Source organism: Macaca thibetana, chromosome 9, assembly GCF_024542745.1.
Source record: "Macaca thibetana thibetana isolate TM-01 chromosome 9, ASM2454274v1, whole genome shotgun sequence".
Lineage (NCBI taxonomy): Eukaryota > Metazoa > Chordata > Mammalia > Primates > Cercopithecidae > Macaca > Macaca thibetana.
The window spans coordinates 57,405,922-57,421,788 of NC_065586.1; the positions used below are offsets into that span (position 1 = coordinate 57,405,922).

The 15,867-nt window shown below is 45.2% G+C and overlaps 1 protein-coding gene across 1 annotated transcript in view; it reads right to left on the reverse strand.

The window, feature by feature from the left end:
• The window catches only part of LRMDA (leucine rich melanocyte differentiation associated), a 1,119,877-nt gene that overhangs the window by 492,693 nt on the left and 611,317 nt on the right, over nucleotides 1-15,867 (reverse strand). Inside the window, exon 5 of the mRNA XM_050803127.1 lies at nucleotides 8,376-8,493. Within this exon, the coding sequence (XP_050659084.1) occupies nucleotides 8,376-8,493 (118 nt within the window). The remainder of the gene's footprint in view (nucleotides 1-8,375; nucleotides 8,494-15,867) is intronic.

Consider the following 15,867-nt stretch of genomic DNA (forward strand, 5'->3'; position numbering starts at 1 on the left):
CTAACTCAGAGATCCCTCCACAGCCTGGCTCCTGCAGTTCTTTGCCTAGACCATGCATTTCGCCAAAATAGGTTGTGGGGAGTCATCACAGGGTCAAAATCAGAAATTACAAGGTTGTCTCTCGCTACCTTCTATCTCCTGATCTTCCTGCTCTTTTACCCCTGCTTTCCATCACAAATGAAATGTAAGGGATACAGTGGGAAGAGCACAAGCTTTGAATTTGACTTTTTTCCCTGAAGTAATTTAAGGCTTACATGGGAAAGAACATGAGCTTTGGAGCCTAGGAAGACCTGGGGGAAAAAAAAAGGACCTGGTTCCACCTTGCTCTGTAATTTTAGGTAATGGATATAATTTCTCTGATCGTCAGTTTCCTCATTTGTAGATTCAAGGTTAGGGAAAAAAATAGAGACAACATTGTTAAGCAGCTGGTACAATAGCTAGTAGACAGTGACTACTTATTGCATGTTCTTCTAACTCACACATCAGGGAAGTTTCTGTGCATCTAATAATGTACCACTAGGCAGCCAGTCGACCTTTGTAGACTGGCCTTGCTATCCTAATTAGTTAAGTACCCAGAAACCCTACAGTAGTTGGTGCTGTGGCACCAACGACTGCCACTAACCTCACAAAACTCCAAGTTGTGTCCCAGTTAAGACCTTGGTTCAATGGCCAGAGATGCAGCAGAGGTAGGGTGCGTGGATGGGATGGCCTGCCTAGGTATTAGTCAGGTTTCTGCAGCACACTACTGCTCAAAATCTTAGTGGCTTATTACAAGCATTTCTTTCTCATGCAGAGGTCTGTGGTTGGCTGGGATGTTTGCAGGCCTCAGGTCAGGTTCAGGTCTGGTCAATGTGTCTCTCATGTTGTTTTCATAGCAAATGGCAGACGTGTGCGAGCAGTGAGTGAAAACACATGGTGCTGCGTAAGGCCTTGGCCCAGAATTGTCATGCTGTCACTTCCACTCGCATCCCATTGGCCAAGGAGTCACATGGCCAAGGCCAAAGTCAATGGAATGGGGAAGTGTATTCCTTCCTTACATGGGGAGCCACGGCAAGGGCAGAGAGAAAGGAACGGTTTTAGACCAACAATGTAATCTACCACACTTCTCCCAGTTGCTGGGTTGCAGAGGCAGGACAAAGTATCCTAGGGTTATTAATCTTATCCCCAACACTTAAAAAATGCTACTTACTTCCGTGATCCTCTTGATACATCTGTCCAAGCATCTTTGGACAGCAGTGAGCATGTGGGAGGCTAGAAAGAGGAAGAGGGTGAAACTGGGCTGTTGGGGTGCTGGGCAAGCCAAAGGCCCCATCAGGGACACAGCAACAGCCCCCAGGCACTGGGCTTCATCGACAGTAGTCTCTACTATGTGCTCAGCACCTGGCAAGGCCCCTAGGACTCCTGGGAATGCCCCTAAGAGGCTGAACCACCTTCCTTCTTTCTATTGTGGATTTTGGTTCTCCAACCATAGGGTTTCACCACCACAAAAGAGACATGGCTTTCCTACAGTGCTCTATTTTTTTATTTCAGAGGGTTGCTACCCAAATGCAAAGCTACAGAGGACGCCTCCAAAGAGTAATACTCCAAAAGCATTTACTTGAGACATAGGATGCCATGATGCTAAAAATGGAGAAATACAAAATCTTTAAGTGATTCTCCCTCAAATGAACGTGCAAACTGTGAAATCAGGAATAAGATTGAAAAAACAAACAAACTGCAAATGTTTGGCTCCCAGAGTTGTTTTTGAACACATCATCTAAGCATTTCCTTAAAAAAAAAAAAAGTTAATTAAAAATTTTCCTCTCTTCAAAATTTACTAAAAAGCAGCTGAAAATAGAATCTGAATGTGTCTCTAGACAAGAAACATCTGCGTGAAAACAGAAAAAAAAAATCATAAAAACAAGAGCACATCCAGGTAGTTGGAAATATCCAGAAAAACAACCAATATTTTAAATTATTTTTTGAATGTTTGTCACTGTAGAGAACTTTCAAAATATATTGGCTGATGGCCTGTTGAACTGAATGTACTTGTGATTTACAATGTTTATTTACAGGCATGTCCTGTCTCTATATAAAATATATATTCTTGAAAATGTTGATTATAAAGAACAGTAATTGTAATAAACCTAGAAGTAGTTTCTGATACCCTTTTAAGCATTTGCAATTGGGCTACATAGGAGTAACAGAAGATATCAAAGACATATGCAGTGTAGTTTAGAATATGATAGCACTTAGTAAAGTGCTAGACTAGGCATAAAAACAATTAAGTGCAGCAAAGAAGCAACTAGGTAGTGCTCCTTTAGGTATAGACAAAAAATACAATAGCAGCGAAGACAGGGAAAATTTCATTGTAACTACACACACACTTGTGGGTACCCAAACATGTTTCATGAGAAGAGCTACTTACTTCGTAAAAGCCCTAATATGAGCAGGCGGGTTCAGAGAGAAGGAGGACTCCAGCACCACCCCGAGTGATGGGGAGCACACAGCTTCAGATCACACCCTTGCCTCCTCCTGAAATACTACCCAGTGGAAAAGCCAAGGCATGGTGATTGTGGTAGTGGTAGGTTTTCCCATCAGAAGTAATCCTGGGAAAATCCTTTGGAAAAACAAATATGAAGCCCAGAATCTGTCTTTTCTGCCACTGTACAAGTGGCATTAACACACTGTCTAAAGATAATGGTTTTTTTCCTGCCTTTTCAGGTAACCATGTTGAATGAAGTAATTAGAACGTATACAACTTTTTCATGATGGATCTTCCAATATGCTCTGCTGTTCATGGTTCACTCCTTTGATGAGTATTGACTGAGCCTCTGCTATTGATTAGGTACTAGAGATACAGAAAATAAAACAAAACACAAGGTTCCTGCCCTCATGGAGCTGGCACCCCAGGGGTGAGCAGCTTCCTTATCCCAACGAGAAGCCAGTTTCCTTGTGAATCATTCCCTATCTTCATCCTAGATGGCCTTTTGCATGGAAACCCACAAACACAGACACAGATGGAAGAAACTAAAGGTATCGGGGGAGTGAGGACCTAACTCCAAGTGTCAAGGGCAGGACTGTGTAGGGTATTCGTGGGAGCAAGTGATTCTCAGACCCAAATAGTTTCCAATTTTCAGTTTAGGGGGAAAGAATAAGACAGACTTTTGGAAATGTATGTACTCCAAAGTTTATTTCTTCAACACAGGGCATCTCCCTCCCTCTCCTTTCTTCTCTGTATCTCACACACACACACACACACACACACACACACACACACACACACGCACACACACACACACACAATACCCCACCCTCCCAAGTATCCAAATGTAGGCACACACACAAATATACAAGCTACAACAAAGTACACAAATACATAAACTACACATCATGGCAAAATCAGGTGGAAAAATCAGGAAAGGAAATCGCTCACCACTTAGAAGCTGACTCTGGTGTATGCATACCTTCCAGAACATGCATATGTACACACACACAGAGACTGAAGCGGGTATACACACCTGCATGGGAAACAACATATGTTTGAACACACTGTGCCCACACAAAGAAACAAGTGACATGTTTTCAAGGACACCTCACTACTCACAGACATGGTTATTACCACATCTGGCCTATAAGAGGATGGACATTAATGCAAGCAAAACAGAAGCATCAAAACACTTTCTTTTTTTTTTTTTTTTTTTTTTTTTTGAGACGGAGTCTCTCTCTGTCACCCAGGCTGGAGTGCAGTGGCCGGATCTCAGCTCACTGCAAGCTCCGCCTCCCGGGTTTACGCCATTCTCCGGCCTCAGCCTCCCGAGTAGCTGGGACTACAGGCGCCCGCCACCTCGCCCGGCTAGTTTTTTTTTTTTGTATTTCTTAATAGAGACGGGGTTTCACCGTGTTAGCCAGGATGGTCTCAATCTCCTGACCTCGTGATCCGCCCGTCTCGGCCTCCCAAAGTGCTGGGATTACAGGCTTGAGCCACCGCGCCCGGCCCATCAAAACACTTTCTAATGTTGGCTGTGGTTCTCAGCTGCCCCCACAGTTGCCCTCCCCAGGCTCCTTTAAGGTTCTGAAGATTAAACAGTTGGTAGCCAACTTTATATACGTGCCCGTAAACAAGAGGGCTCAGCTTTAAATAATTATGTCAAAGCAATGACAGCTATGCTCTTTGCCAGAACAGGGATGAATAATTACAAAGTCAGGACATAATTAAGCAATTCTGACTGTTGGATTTTTGAGCTGTCTCTCTGATGTGCAGGGCTGGCATGCCCACCACAAGCATCCTCCTGGAGAGGCCTCTGCACCCCTTTGATCTATGTTTCCCAGTGCAGTGAGGGGCTTAACATTCTGGTTACTAGAAGGCTCTTTCTCTGGGGACCTGAACCTTCTGTGTGTCCAGTGTGGTGTTCTCTGTATTAACAATGGCATGATTCAATGGCCAATATTTGATAAAGTTATATATATATATTTGAATTTTGGGAAATGACAAAGCCTAGCTGTTGCGGGTTCATCAACTAATAACACACACACACACACACACACACACACACAGAGGAAGTCTGGAAGCATCCATTGTAGCACCAGCTATCACTTCCTAATGAATGACAGCATCTTTCTCTACAACAATCAGAGCTCAGACAGAAGGCAGCTTTGAAACAACAAAAGCGAAAAGGCAGCCACGGAGAAGAAATGTGTCATCATGGGAGAAAGGGAGCAAGGACTTGCACTGAAACGCCAGCGCCTGCCAGGTACCCAATCAGACCTCTGCAACATCAGGCCTTTATTATCTCCTGCATGGTTCTGCATTTGCGTCAGCTGACAGCACCCAGACTGCCCGTTCCCTACCTCCAAGGCAAGGGCTGTGATTGGAGAGGCACTTTCCATTCTCCCAAATTCTTTATGTCAGGAATAAAATGAAAATAGCTCCCCAAATCACGGCCCCCTTGATCATCCATCAGAGCATTCTGCTGAATAAGCACAACAGGCCTTGGCTGCCCTGGAAAGGACAGAAGCCAGCTTGAGATTCTGATTCCATCAAGAAAAATAGGTTTTCCCTGAATGTGCTCAGCACAGCGGCAGCAACACATGGAAAGGAAATCGCTCGTCTCTTAGAAGCTGACTCTGGTGTACACGTACCTCTCAGAACATGCATATGTATATATACACAGAGACGGAAACGGGTATACACACCTGCATGGGAACAAACATATGTCTATACACACTGTGAACAGGTGAGAACCAGCCTTTTTAATGCCAATTTATTAATTCAGCCAGGAGCTCATCTGGCCTCTTTCTTTCTACGAGAAAAGTACCACTGTCTATCTCTGAAAATAACAGACAAAAGGGAACTAACTGCCTGCCATTCAATGTAGGCATCCAGTTCGATATGAAACCAAGAACACAGAAGAATCGTCCTGAGCACTTGAAGAATCATGGCATAAATTGAACACTTAACCGGAAGCCCAGACCCCCAGGGGTTCTGGTCCCAATTCCATGGAGCCTCAGGAAACTGCACCCTCTCCCAGCTCCCTCATCCATGAAATGAGAGCACAGACTAGGTGATTTCTAAGTCCTCTTTGGTTTGGAAATCGTGTGACTACAGAACAAGAACCAAATCACCGTACTTTGTAAGAGCACTATGTCTCTCTCCTCAAATAATAAACAGGTCTTTTTTTAAACTTTTGTTTTAGTTTTGAGGGTAAATATGCAGGTTGGTTATATAGGTAAACTTGTGTCATGGGGGTTTGTTGTAGAGATTATTTCATACCCAGGTACCAAGCCTAGTACCCAATAGCTTTTTTTTCTGCTCCTCTCCCTCCTTCCAACCTTCACCCTCAAATAGGCCTCCATGTCTCTCGTTCCCTTCTTTGTGTTCATGAGTTCTCATCATTTAGCTCCCACCTGTAAGTGAGAATATGTGGTATTTGTTTTTCTGTTCCTGCATTAGTTTGCTAAGAATAATGGCCTCCAGCTCCATCCATGTCCCCATAAAAGATATAATCTCATTCTTTTTTATGGCTGCATAGTATTCTATAGTGTATACGTATCACATTTTCTTTATCCGATCTGTCACTGATGGGCATTTAAGTTGATTCCATATCTTTGCTATTGTGAATAGTGCTGCTGTGAATATCCACACGTATGTGTCTTTATGATAGAATGATTTATATTCCTTTGAGTATATACCCAGTAATGGGATTGCTAGGTCAAATGGTAGTTCTGTTTTTAGCTCTCTGAGGAATTGCCATACTGCTTTCCACAATGGTTGAACTAATTTACACTCTTAACAGGCTTTTTAAAGCTTAATACAGTTAGTAAGGATATTGGAGTCAATCATATAAACATGAACTAATTCTAGAATTGATTAGAAACTAATTGGGAACTCAGAAGGGCATTTCTGCTGATGTTGCTAATGACTCAGAAATAGCTAATGCTGGATTTTAAGGAGCCAGTCTCAGATGCTTTTTTGAAAGCAAAGGAAGGATTTCGATTCCCCCCACCTCTACTCAACAGAACAGCCCTGCTCTTACCTGTTTTCTTCATTTAGACCTTAGGAGATCCACAGGGTAAATATTTAGCTCACTGCTCCAGGGGTGAGAAAGCAGAGAGAAAAGAGTGTGGACCCAGTTGTCAGACACAAGGTAAACCTCCAGCTCCATAATTACTAGCCAGGTGACCTGGGGCAGCCCAGTTAACTTCTCCAGCCCTGAGTTCCCTCACCCATAAAGCGAGCCAATGACCCCTTCCTTCTACTTTAGAGGATGATGTGAAAACTTGTAGATCTATGCACCAAGAACCTTAGAAGAATGGGGGGGGCATGCATTGAGTGCCCCATCCAGATATGGAGGATACTACATTTGTTACCCCTTCAGATTTTGTGTGACAACATCAAAGCCAATGATCACAGGAGAAATACTGATCTACGCTGCACACAGGTATACACATGTATACAGATGTATACAAGAAGATGAGATATGTAGGGTGGACAGGTTATTTATAATAACCCAGGATATTATAGAGTTCATTTGTTGTACTTTTGCTTGGTTTGGTCATGCTGGCTATCTCTGAACTGTTTTCACCAAAAACAAACAAAAAGAAGGCCAAGAAATAAATTATTTCATTTGGAAAAATTACAAAAGCTAGAACAACTACAGGCAGTCGTGTGCAATACATCAAACCTGTGCCTCGATAGGGAGCACTGTTAACACTTTAATAGCTATGAAATGAATCACTCAATTAATTTCCCACATGCTGAAAGAGGTAACAATACATTTATCTGCCAGTAATATACACTCCATATCATATATTTCCACAACTGCTAGCAATTTTATTCAGCATAATGGAAAATAAGTTGCACCTCATGGATTCAGGGAAAGAAAGTGGCCTGAGGTCTGCTGCCAGCAGAGCAACTTGATGGAAGATGTTTCATTGTTCTGTTTTGTTTTTGTTTTTTCTTTCCCCCCTTTAATCACTTCCAATGCATGTGCAGAGTGCTGCAAGTCAATAGCTGAGGATAAACTAGACTTCTAGGATATCAGTGCCAGCGTTTTCAACACACAAGCTGCAATCTCATGGGAGGTCACACACAGCTCCACAGAGCTTCAAGGCAGAAGGTTCTCCAAGGAGGTCATCAGGGGTCATTGAGTCCATTCCCCAGCCTCTGGCTTCACTGAAGGACTCCCAACTCCTCCCAAAGAGACAGTCATTCATGTCGTTAAAAACTCTCCTTGTGTCTGAATCCAAGACCCCAAGCCAAATCTCCACTGCCTCATCAGAGCTGCCATTAGGATGACACCAAATTCACTTACAGACTCAGCTGGTAAAGGAGAGGTCAGTAAACACCATTCTAATCAGCTCTGGAGAGATACACGTGGGGGGCACATGCCAGCCTAGGGACACATTGTCAGAAAACATCGCCTTCCACACTAACGATATCTCAGAGAGCTGTGGAGCCCTTGCCTGTGATGGAAGAAAATCACTCTTCCTCAGCTTCCCTTTGGGAGCAAACAAGAAAGGCCCCCTCTGAAGTACTGGAAGAATCCCACCTACCCCAGAAGCCCACTCATGCCCAGTGCTTTCCTTTTTCTCCTTTCTCAGCTGCAAACCTGCAGAGGCCCCACTTAGTGAATATCTTCAAGAAGGAGACCTGCAGTCCCCTACAGAACTTCACCATTGGGCTATGTATAGTGCTGCTTTATTGGTAAAACAGGAAGATCCAATTTACACCTAATCCTATTTCAAGTTTGGCTAACAATGTATCCATGGAGGGATTCTTCATGTGAGATCCCAACTGCATTCTAAACACTCGGAGGACATTCTCCACGCCCTGGGGTGTAAGCACTGCCATGAGATGTAAATCCCTTGTGAAGAACAGCGAGTAGGCAGCTCACCTTGGGCTTCACCACCTTCATGAAGGCTCCTCTGACCAACGCCTCCTCTCGTTCTTGTCTGGTTACTTTCTGGGCATCCAGAAATTTCAGGTTGGGCAGCTTGTACAGAACAAAGCATCTGGAAGACAAGAGTCAGAGACAACTCAGGAAGGTTTGTGTGGCAGCCTCAGAGATCCGGACAGCTTGTCAGATCTTTAAGAATCCACACCCTCTGGTCTTCCGGAACTTAGACCTTGGCTGCTCCTCCTCTCTTCTTTCACAAAGAATAAACAATTGCTCCTTGGAGAAGTCAGAATGGTTCTATCTTACACAGATGCACAACTAAACATTAGAAGCACACACTAATGGTACACTAGGTTCAAAGGTAAACACACACACACGTGGGTTAACCAGTAGCACCCTATCAACATATTCCCTTCCTTTCAGTCTGGAAAACAGGCTCAGCTTCTTGGCTACATAGAAGTTCTCAGTAAAATAAACCTATAAATTAATTGTACCCTTTACGTCACTGCCATTCCTATGGGTCATCTGTATCATAGAATGTAATGACCTGGATGACTGTGGGTTACAAGTGAGGAACACATGTAGCTGAGAAATGCTTCCTTGAGAAATCAGGCAGGGGTCTTAATAACTTTTTTGCATCATCCATCGATAATACATGTGGTTATTTCCATACTCTATCCTATGAAGATTATCAAGTAGAAATAGGGGAGTTAATTTTTAGGAGATACTAATGGCCCAACAAATGCTAGGTGCTCTCCATTTCCCTGGAAAAAATCTTTGGCATACATACGGACTCCAGAAATACGCCAATGACTGCTAGTGTAATTAACTATCCTCAAATAGGTATATATGGAGTTGACAAGAATAACCACTTGGCCAGGGTATAGTTACATAAATGCACAAATAAATGTATAACAGGTATGGATATGTGTCTATACTTCTCCCTCATCAGGGACAGTCACTAACCAAGATGCTTTCCATCAGGTTCCATAGTCCATCAATCAAACAAGTGAATTGTTTCCACCCCACTCTGCTTATCAAGAGGTGAGCACCCAGTGTTAAGAGCAATGGGTTATCTCCAAGGGAATCTGTCATTTCCTTCCTACACCCAGCCTCCTCAGCATATACTCATCTTTCAAGCCTCATCTCCTATGAAGGTTTTTTTGCATACCTCCACCCTACATTGCTTTCTCCCTTCTCAGGACTCCTAGAATATGCTATCAGCACCTTACAGGCTAACATTTTGTTGTTTTCTAATTATTTTCTTGGTGTTCATTAATATCCTTACCCAAACTATAAGCTTCTTGAAGGCAGGGACAAATTTCTTTGCTCACTCTCACCACATCTTGAAAACTGGCATTAGAATGGAGTCAATAACATACTAGTATATTTCAGTTGCACAGCTATTTCTTGATCACCTACTATGCCGGGCCTTAGGGATACAGATGTGATTACAACATGCTTCCTGCTCTCAAAGGTGTTCTCAGTGTAACAGAAATTATACACTCACATGGAGAAATTAGGAATCGGCATAGCTAAGTGCCAAGACTGAGGTTATGCATAGAGTGGTTATGGGAGCACAGAGAAAGGGGTCTACTGACTGAAAACTCAATGGAAAAGGAGAAATAGGAAATCTCAAATGGGCATCAAGGAACCACACCTTAAAGCAACCTCAAGCACCTAGCTTTTCCTCAATGAGGATATTACTTGGAACAGCATGACTCACCTTCACTGGAGCCTTGGGATTCCGAGGCCACCTTCCACATTCATAAGGTGGTCTCTTTATTGGTGGCAGTAGCAGCCCATCTGGAGCAATTGCTGCAAATACACCAGCTGCAGTAGGGGCCGTTTGCTCTGCGGAGCTGGCAGGAGCCAGAAACAGGCGGGAAACCAAAGCTCTCCTGAGTTGATGGGGCAGGAGCCCCTGCTCCCATGTGCAACTGCAGCTGCCCACTCCAATTTCGGAGCAAAGTTGTGGCCAAGCCCAGGCACTGTCACAAGCTGGCTGGGTGTGTACATGCTTGGAGCAGTACTGAAACACCAGCTCCCTGACACCTTGGCCCCCTCTGGACTTTGGGTGCTGACGTGCACAGCAAGGAGGCCAAGGGGCAGCTGAGGAGAACTCAGCATGGGCCTGCAGGCATCCCTTGGCACAAACAGCCTAGGTGCCATGGGCACTGTAGTCAGCAGGTTGATGGCTGGCAGCACGAGGCAGACAGGCTCCTAGGTGGAAAGGGGCGTGTCTCTGGTGAAACCCCACCATCAGGCCAGGGGTGGCCTAAAGCACAGGGGCTGGGCTGCCAGTTTCACAAATTGGAGTGAGAACTTAAGGTACTTTTTCTGGGCCCTGCCATGGCCACCCATGGACCAATCAGCATGCACTTCTTTTCCTCTGAAGCCCATAAAAACCCCAGACTCAGCCAGACTCAGGCAGATGATGGAACAACCTGCCTCTGGAAAGGAGCTACCCACTTTGGGTCTCCTCTCTGCTGAGGGCTGCACAGACACTGAGATGACCTGCCTGCAGAAAGGAGCTACTCACTTTAGTTGTACTGAGAGCTGTACTGCTGCTTAATAAAGCACCTCTTTGCCTTGCTCGCCCTCCAGTTGTGTGCATACTTCATTCTTCCTGGATCTGGGACAAGAACTCGGGACCCACCAAATGGTAGGACTGAAAGAGCTGTAACACAAACAGGGCTGAAACATGACCCCCTGCTGGCCACATTGTGGGTGATGAGACAGAGAGAAGAGCTGTGGCCCTTTGGGGAGCCCAGACCTAAGAGCTACCCAAGCCAAGGCTGTGACACCCTCTTTGGGGCTCTGTGGTTCCTGTCATCTTCAAGCTTCCAGGTGCCACCACATTCCCCCGTGCCTGCAGTGGAAGCCGGTTGTGGTATGCCTGGTCCAGATGCAGCCTCCCAGGGACCTGGTGCCCACGCCAGTGCCTGGAGCTGCCCAGCCCACTGCTGCCAGCATGCCTGGCTGTGTGCAGTGGCCAGACCCTGTGCTTGCTTGCTCATGTACCCCTCACAGCTCCACACCTGGCTCACTCTTGGCAGCCATGGGATCTGAACCAGTAGCACGAGCCAAGTGCAGCCCGCCAGGCTGAGTAGGTGGAACAAGCCCAGCAGGCCCAAGCAAAGCTCAGGCGAAGGCACCACCAGCCACAGAGGTTTCCAGCTGAGGAAGCAACACCCCAAGGATGCAGTGACATTATCACCAAGTGGCCTGCATATGCTTATCCAGGTAAAAGACTTGGCTGACCACCCCAAAGCCAGAGAGAATAGTTTAGAGGTCTGCAGGAATAACCTTCACAGGACTCATTGTCAAGGTCAAAATATTATGAAATTCTTTTCTTCCTTCAGAAATGTCCACCCCATGCCTGATGTCCTGGAAATTTGACTCTGGCTACTTCCTGTTTCCTCCCTGGCCTCAATCTATTGTCCTCTTTCCTACCCTGGGTTCTCCCTTCCCTCTCCAAATACCTGCTAACTGCACCCAAAATCAAGAAAGTGCCACCAAATGCCCAAATATATTTTCTTTTCTTTTCTTTCTTTCTTTTTTTTTTTTTTTTTGAGATGGAGTCTTGCTCTGTTGCCCAGGCTGGAGAGCAGTGGCATGATCTCTGCTCACTGCAACCTCTGCCTCCCAGGTTAAAGCAATTCCCCTGTCTCAGCCTCCCAAGTAGCTGGGACTACATGTGTGTGCCACCGCTCCTGGTTAATTTTTGTATTTTTAGTAGACAGGATTTCACCATGTTGGCCAGGCTGGACTCAAACTCCTGACCTCAAATGATCCACCTGCTGGGATTACAGGCATGAGCCACCACCAAATATCTTTTCTATCCTCCATAGAGCTCCCACCGGCCTCAGTCAATGTCAGAGAAAACTTCCATCTTCTGCTTGTAGCAGAAAAGTCTTGATGACAACAGACTCTTTCAAATAAAGACATGTACAGACAGAAACAATATGTCAGGAGTGACGCGCAGGGAGTAAAGACACCCACTAAGTGTAGGGTGGGAAAAGATGAATATTCAGGTGAAGAAAACATCAGTATTAGAAAATCAGCCAATGTTTAACGATGGAGTGAAAGATGCCTTCACGGGGCTGGCAGGAACCACGATGACAACAGACCGCACATTGTCATTTTGCCTCACTTTGGATCACAGCCCTGAAATCAAAGGAGAAAGAGAGAGAGAGAGGTGCTGGCTTTTAAGCTAGTTAAAAATTTTAGATGACAAAGAGCTGCTGTTTTCAGATCACTCTTCTTATACAATCGAAGAGACAGCCCATGACACAGGCTGCCAGTCACCCCCTGAAATAAGGGATGACTTGGCACCCATCCCGAGGGCCAGCCTGAGTTTCCAAGTGGATGCTGCTTGGAGAGGTCTGAGGGACACTAGGAGGAGTTGCCCCAAATAGTTCCATCCGAGATTCAGCCCAGGGTCCAAAGTTCCTTCACAGAGGTGTCTTCTTTCATTTACTTACTCACACATTCACTCGTTCAACAAGTAATTATGGAACAGCTACTGCGTGTCAGGACCTGAGTCAGGTGCCAACATGAGATAAGCAATACAGAAGATCTGTGCTCTTTCAGTGAGCTTCTATTCTTGCACAGTGGTTCTCAAACTTCAGTGGGCATCAGTATTTCCTGGAGACTTTCCAACACACAGACGGCAGGGACCCATCCCCAGAGTTTCTGATTCAGTATTTCTGGAACTGGGCCTGAAATGTACATTTCTAACATGTCCCCAGGTGACGCTGATGCTGCTGGTCCTGCTGAGAACCAACGTCCTCGTGAAAATAACACCAAGAGGAATAATAACTTTGAAATTAGGAGGGTGGTGAGGCAGCAGTAAGAGTCTCCTTCCAGTTCTGCTAAGGCCTGCCCTGCCCCAGTGCCTGCAGTACACAGGGCCCAGCCAGTGGCCATGTCTGCCAGATCTTCTTGCCCCTTGATGGCTTGGAACTGGCTCCAAACATTAATGCCAAGTGATAAGTCAGTGGGCTTCCTGTCTGCCTGTCCTTTCGTGGTCCTGGGAGATCTATTTCCCTTTGTTCTAGGTCATGTCAGGGTGTCAAAAGCCACAGCTTCAATCCTGAGTGTAATACAAGTTTGCCATAAAAATACAAGAGAGGACTCCCGAAGCCACAGAATGAAGGCTTTTACAATATCAATTCAACCCTTGTAAATTTAATCCTGGGTTATTTGTTGCACCAAAATCTCTTTACTGTGATGTATTACTTAGTTACTGGGGTTATCACAGCCGTATCCTAAAGTTGCATAGTACATAAAACATTTCAGTTAACAATGCGGGAAGGTTAACTCCCCCAGATAACCTGCAATCACAAGGGCTAGTCCAGATGACATCCCTCTGTCAGCTTCCACGAGCTATTGATGGTTCAATCAGTTTGTTTTGAAGGTAAAGTACAACAAAAGGGCACTAAACTTATTCAGACTGTCAACAGGGGCTATCGGGAATGGGGTTTGCAGGTAAGTAATTCTGGGTGTTTTAAGGCTATTATCAAACAGCAATGGTTGAAGGAAGAGACAGCTACTAATAACACAGAAGGCAGCCATCATAAACCACTTTATGGCAGAAACCCCCGTCTATAAATCCTGCGACACCCGGAGACAGCTTCAGATTTATAAAACTGCTTGTTAAGCCAGGGCACTGCTTAATGAAAAGAGATCAGTCTAAGTTCTAAGTCTCACGTCCCTAGCTCCAGAGGGCAACTCCAATTTTCCTGACCTTCTCAAGGTGGCTGGGGGAAAGCCCCCAGGGCTGGGGGTGGTGAGGGGGTGGGGGTAGAGTCAGAGGTGCTCTTGGCTGAGATACAGAAGGTGGGGTTATCAAGAGGAGAGCAGGGATCCTGGGAAGGTGCTTAAACACCCATTTGTCTCTGTCTGGAAACAGATTTCCTAAAACCGAGAGACCAGCACATCGAGCTTTTCAGGTCCTCTTTCTTTTCACAGAATGTTCCATTTGCTTAAAGGACTCCTCTAAGGAGAGAGCTAAAACCGCTAGGAGGAGAAAAGGAAAAGGAGAAATACTTTTTTTTTTTTCCTTTCTCTCCAAAATCAATTTTCTCTGCTCTAGTCCTGACACTCAGGCATTTTTCATCCAGACCTCAGAGAGAGAGGAGGATGTTCTTTCTCCCTGCCTGTAACCGTTATCCCCAGGGTGATGCCTGCTCCCCAGGAACACTGCACAACCACAGAAAAGCTCAGATGGGTCTCCATGGTCTGTGAATGGGGTTGGCTGCCATGTTTCTTTCTCTGACACGCTATTCAAGAAATACCAAGTTTCCAGTCCATGAGGGAACTGGGCATGGGGTAATTGGAAATTTTCTTCCATTTATGGCAGTCTATGCTTCTTTGCATTATTTCTTGCTGCCTTCTTGCTTCCATCCTTTGGAGGCAGGAAGACATGGTACAAGCTACTTGGTGCCCTACCTGGGACCCCGAAGGCAGCAATGGGTGATCTGTGCCATTCTCAAACTTTCACAAAGCTTGACGGGATAGTTGAGTCTGCCAACAAAATATCATGCTTCCTCACTGTTGACTAGATTACATTAACTCAATTTAATAGCACTAGTTACCTCATGCTGAACAGAAGCCCTGATAAACTGCTGAATGTATCTGTTTCATAATAATAATAAAGTTAGCAATGGCTTCAGTGCAGTCTATTTGAGAGACCAAAGCTTTTAAAGCGTTGGGGAGAAAAATAAAAGGAGGGGAAGTTTCTGTAACAAAAAGCTTGGGGACTAATAGCATAGGGAAAGAGGCCAGACTCTGAGTGTATCTTGCCCTGTGATCTTGGTTCAGTCTCTGCTGCCTTTCTGAACCTCAGTTTCTCTATCCATGCTGTGAAGGGGATGGGCCAAATGATGTCCTTCAAATGTTACCTTGCTTGAACTCTATGTGGCTCAAAGTTGACTTACAATAAATATGTCCATGTCGTCCTTTCTTGTTATTCCAATTTCCTTATATAACCACCCCCCAACACCTCCAAGTAAATGACGACAGTGAGAAAGTCAATAAAGACCACAAAGTAATGAACAAACACTATGAGTGGAATAACTGCAGATGCTCAGAGAGATGACAATGATCTCACTCTAATGAGCCGAGGTGAGCTCACCTACAGCATTCATGAATGCCTGACAACTGGCAGAGGCCAGCTGATTTTCCTCACAGTTCACCGGCAGCATGTTTGAAGTCTCTGTGCAAACAATACACCCACAGGACAGACCAAGGCCCTCTACAGAGGGTAACCAGCAATTACTCTGTGGGCTTCTGTCACTTTGATCTCTGGGTCGTGACCTTTGCTTTCTTGTGATCTTCAAAGCCCAGATTGTAGATTAGCTGGAGAATGCTCACTGGGTTATGTAAGCCACAAGTTTTACAGCTCCGATTCGTCTGGGAAATGGTGGCAGCCCAGAGAGACCAGACGGCGGAGGGTCCCTCCCTCCTTCCCTTTGGCTGAGTG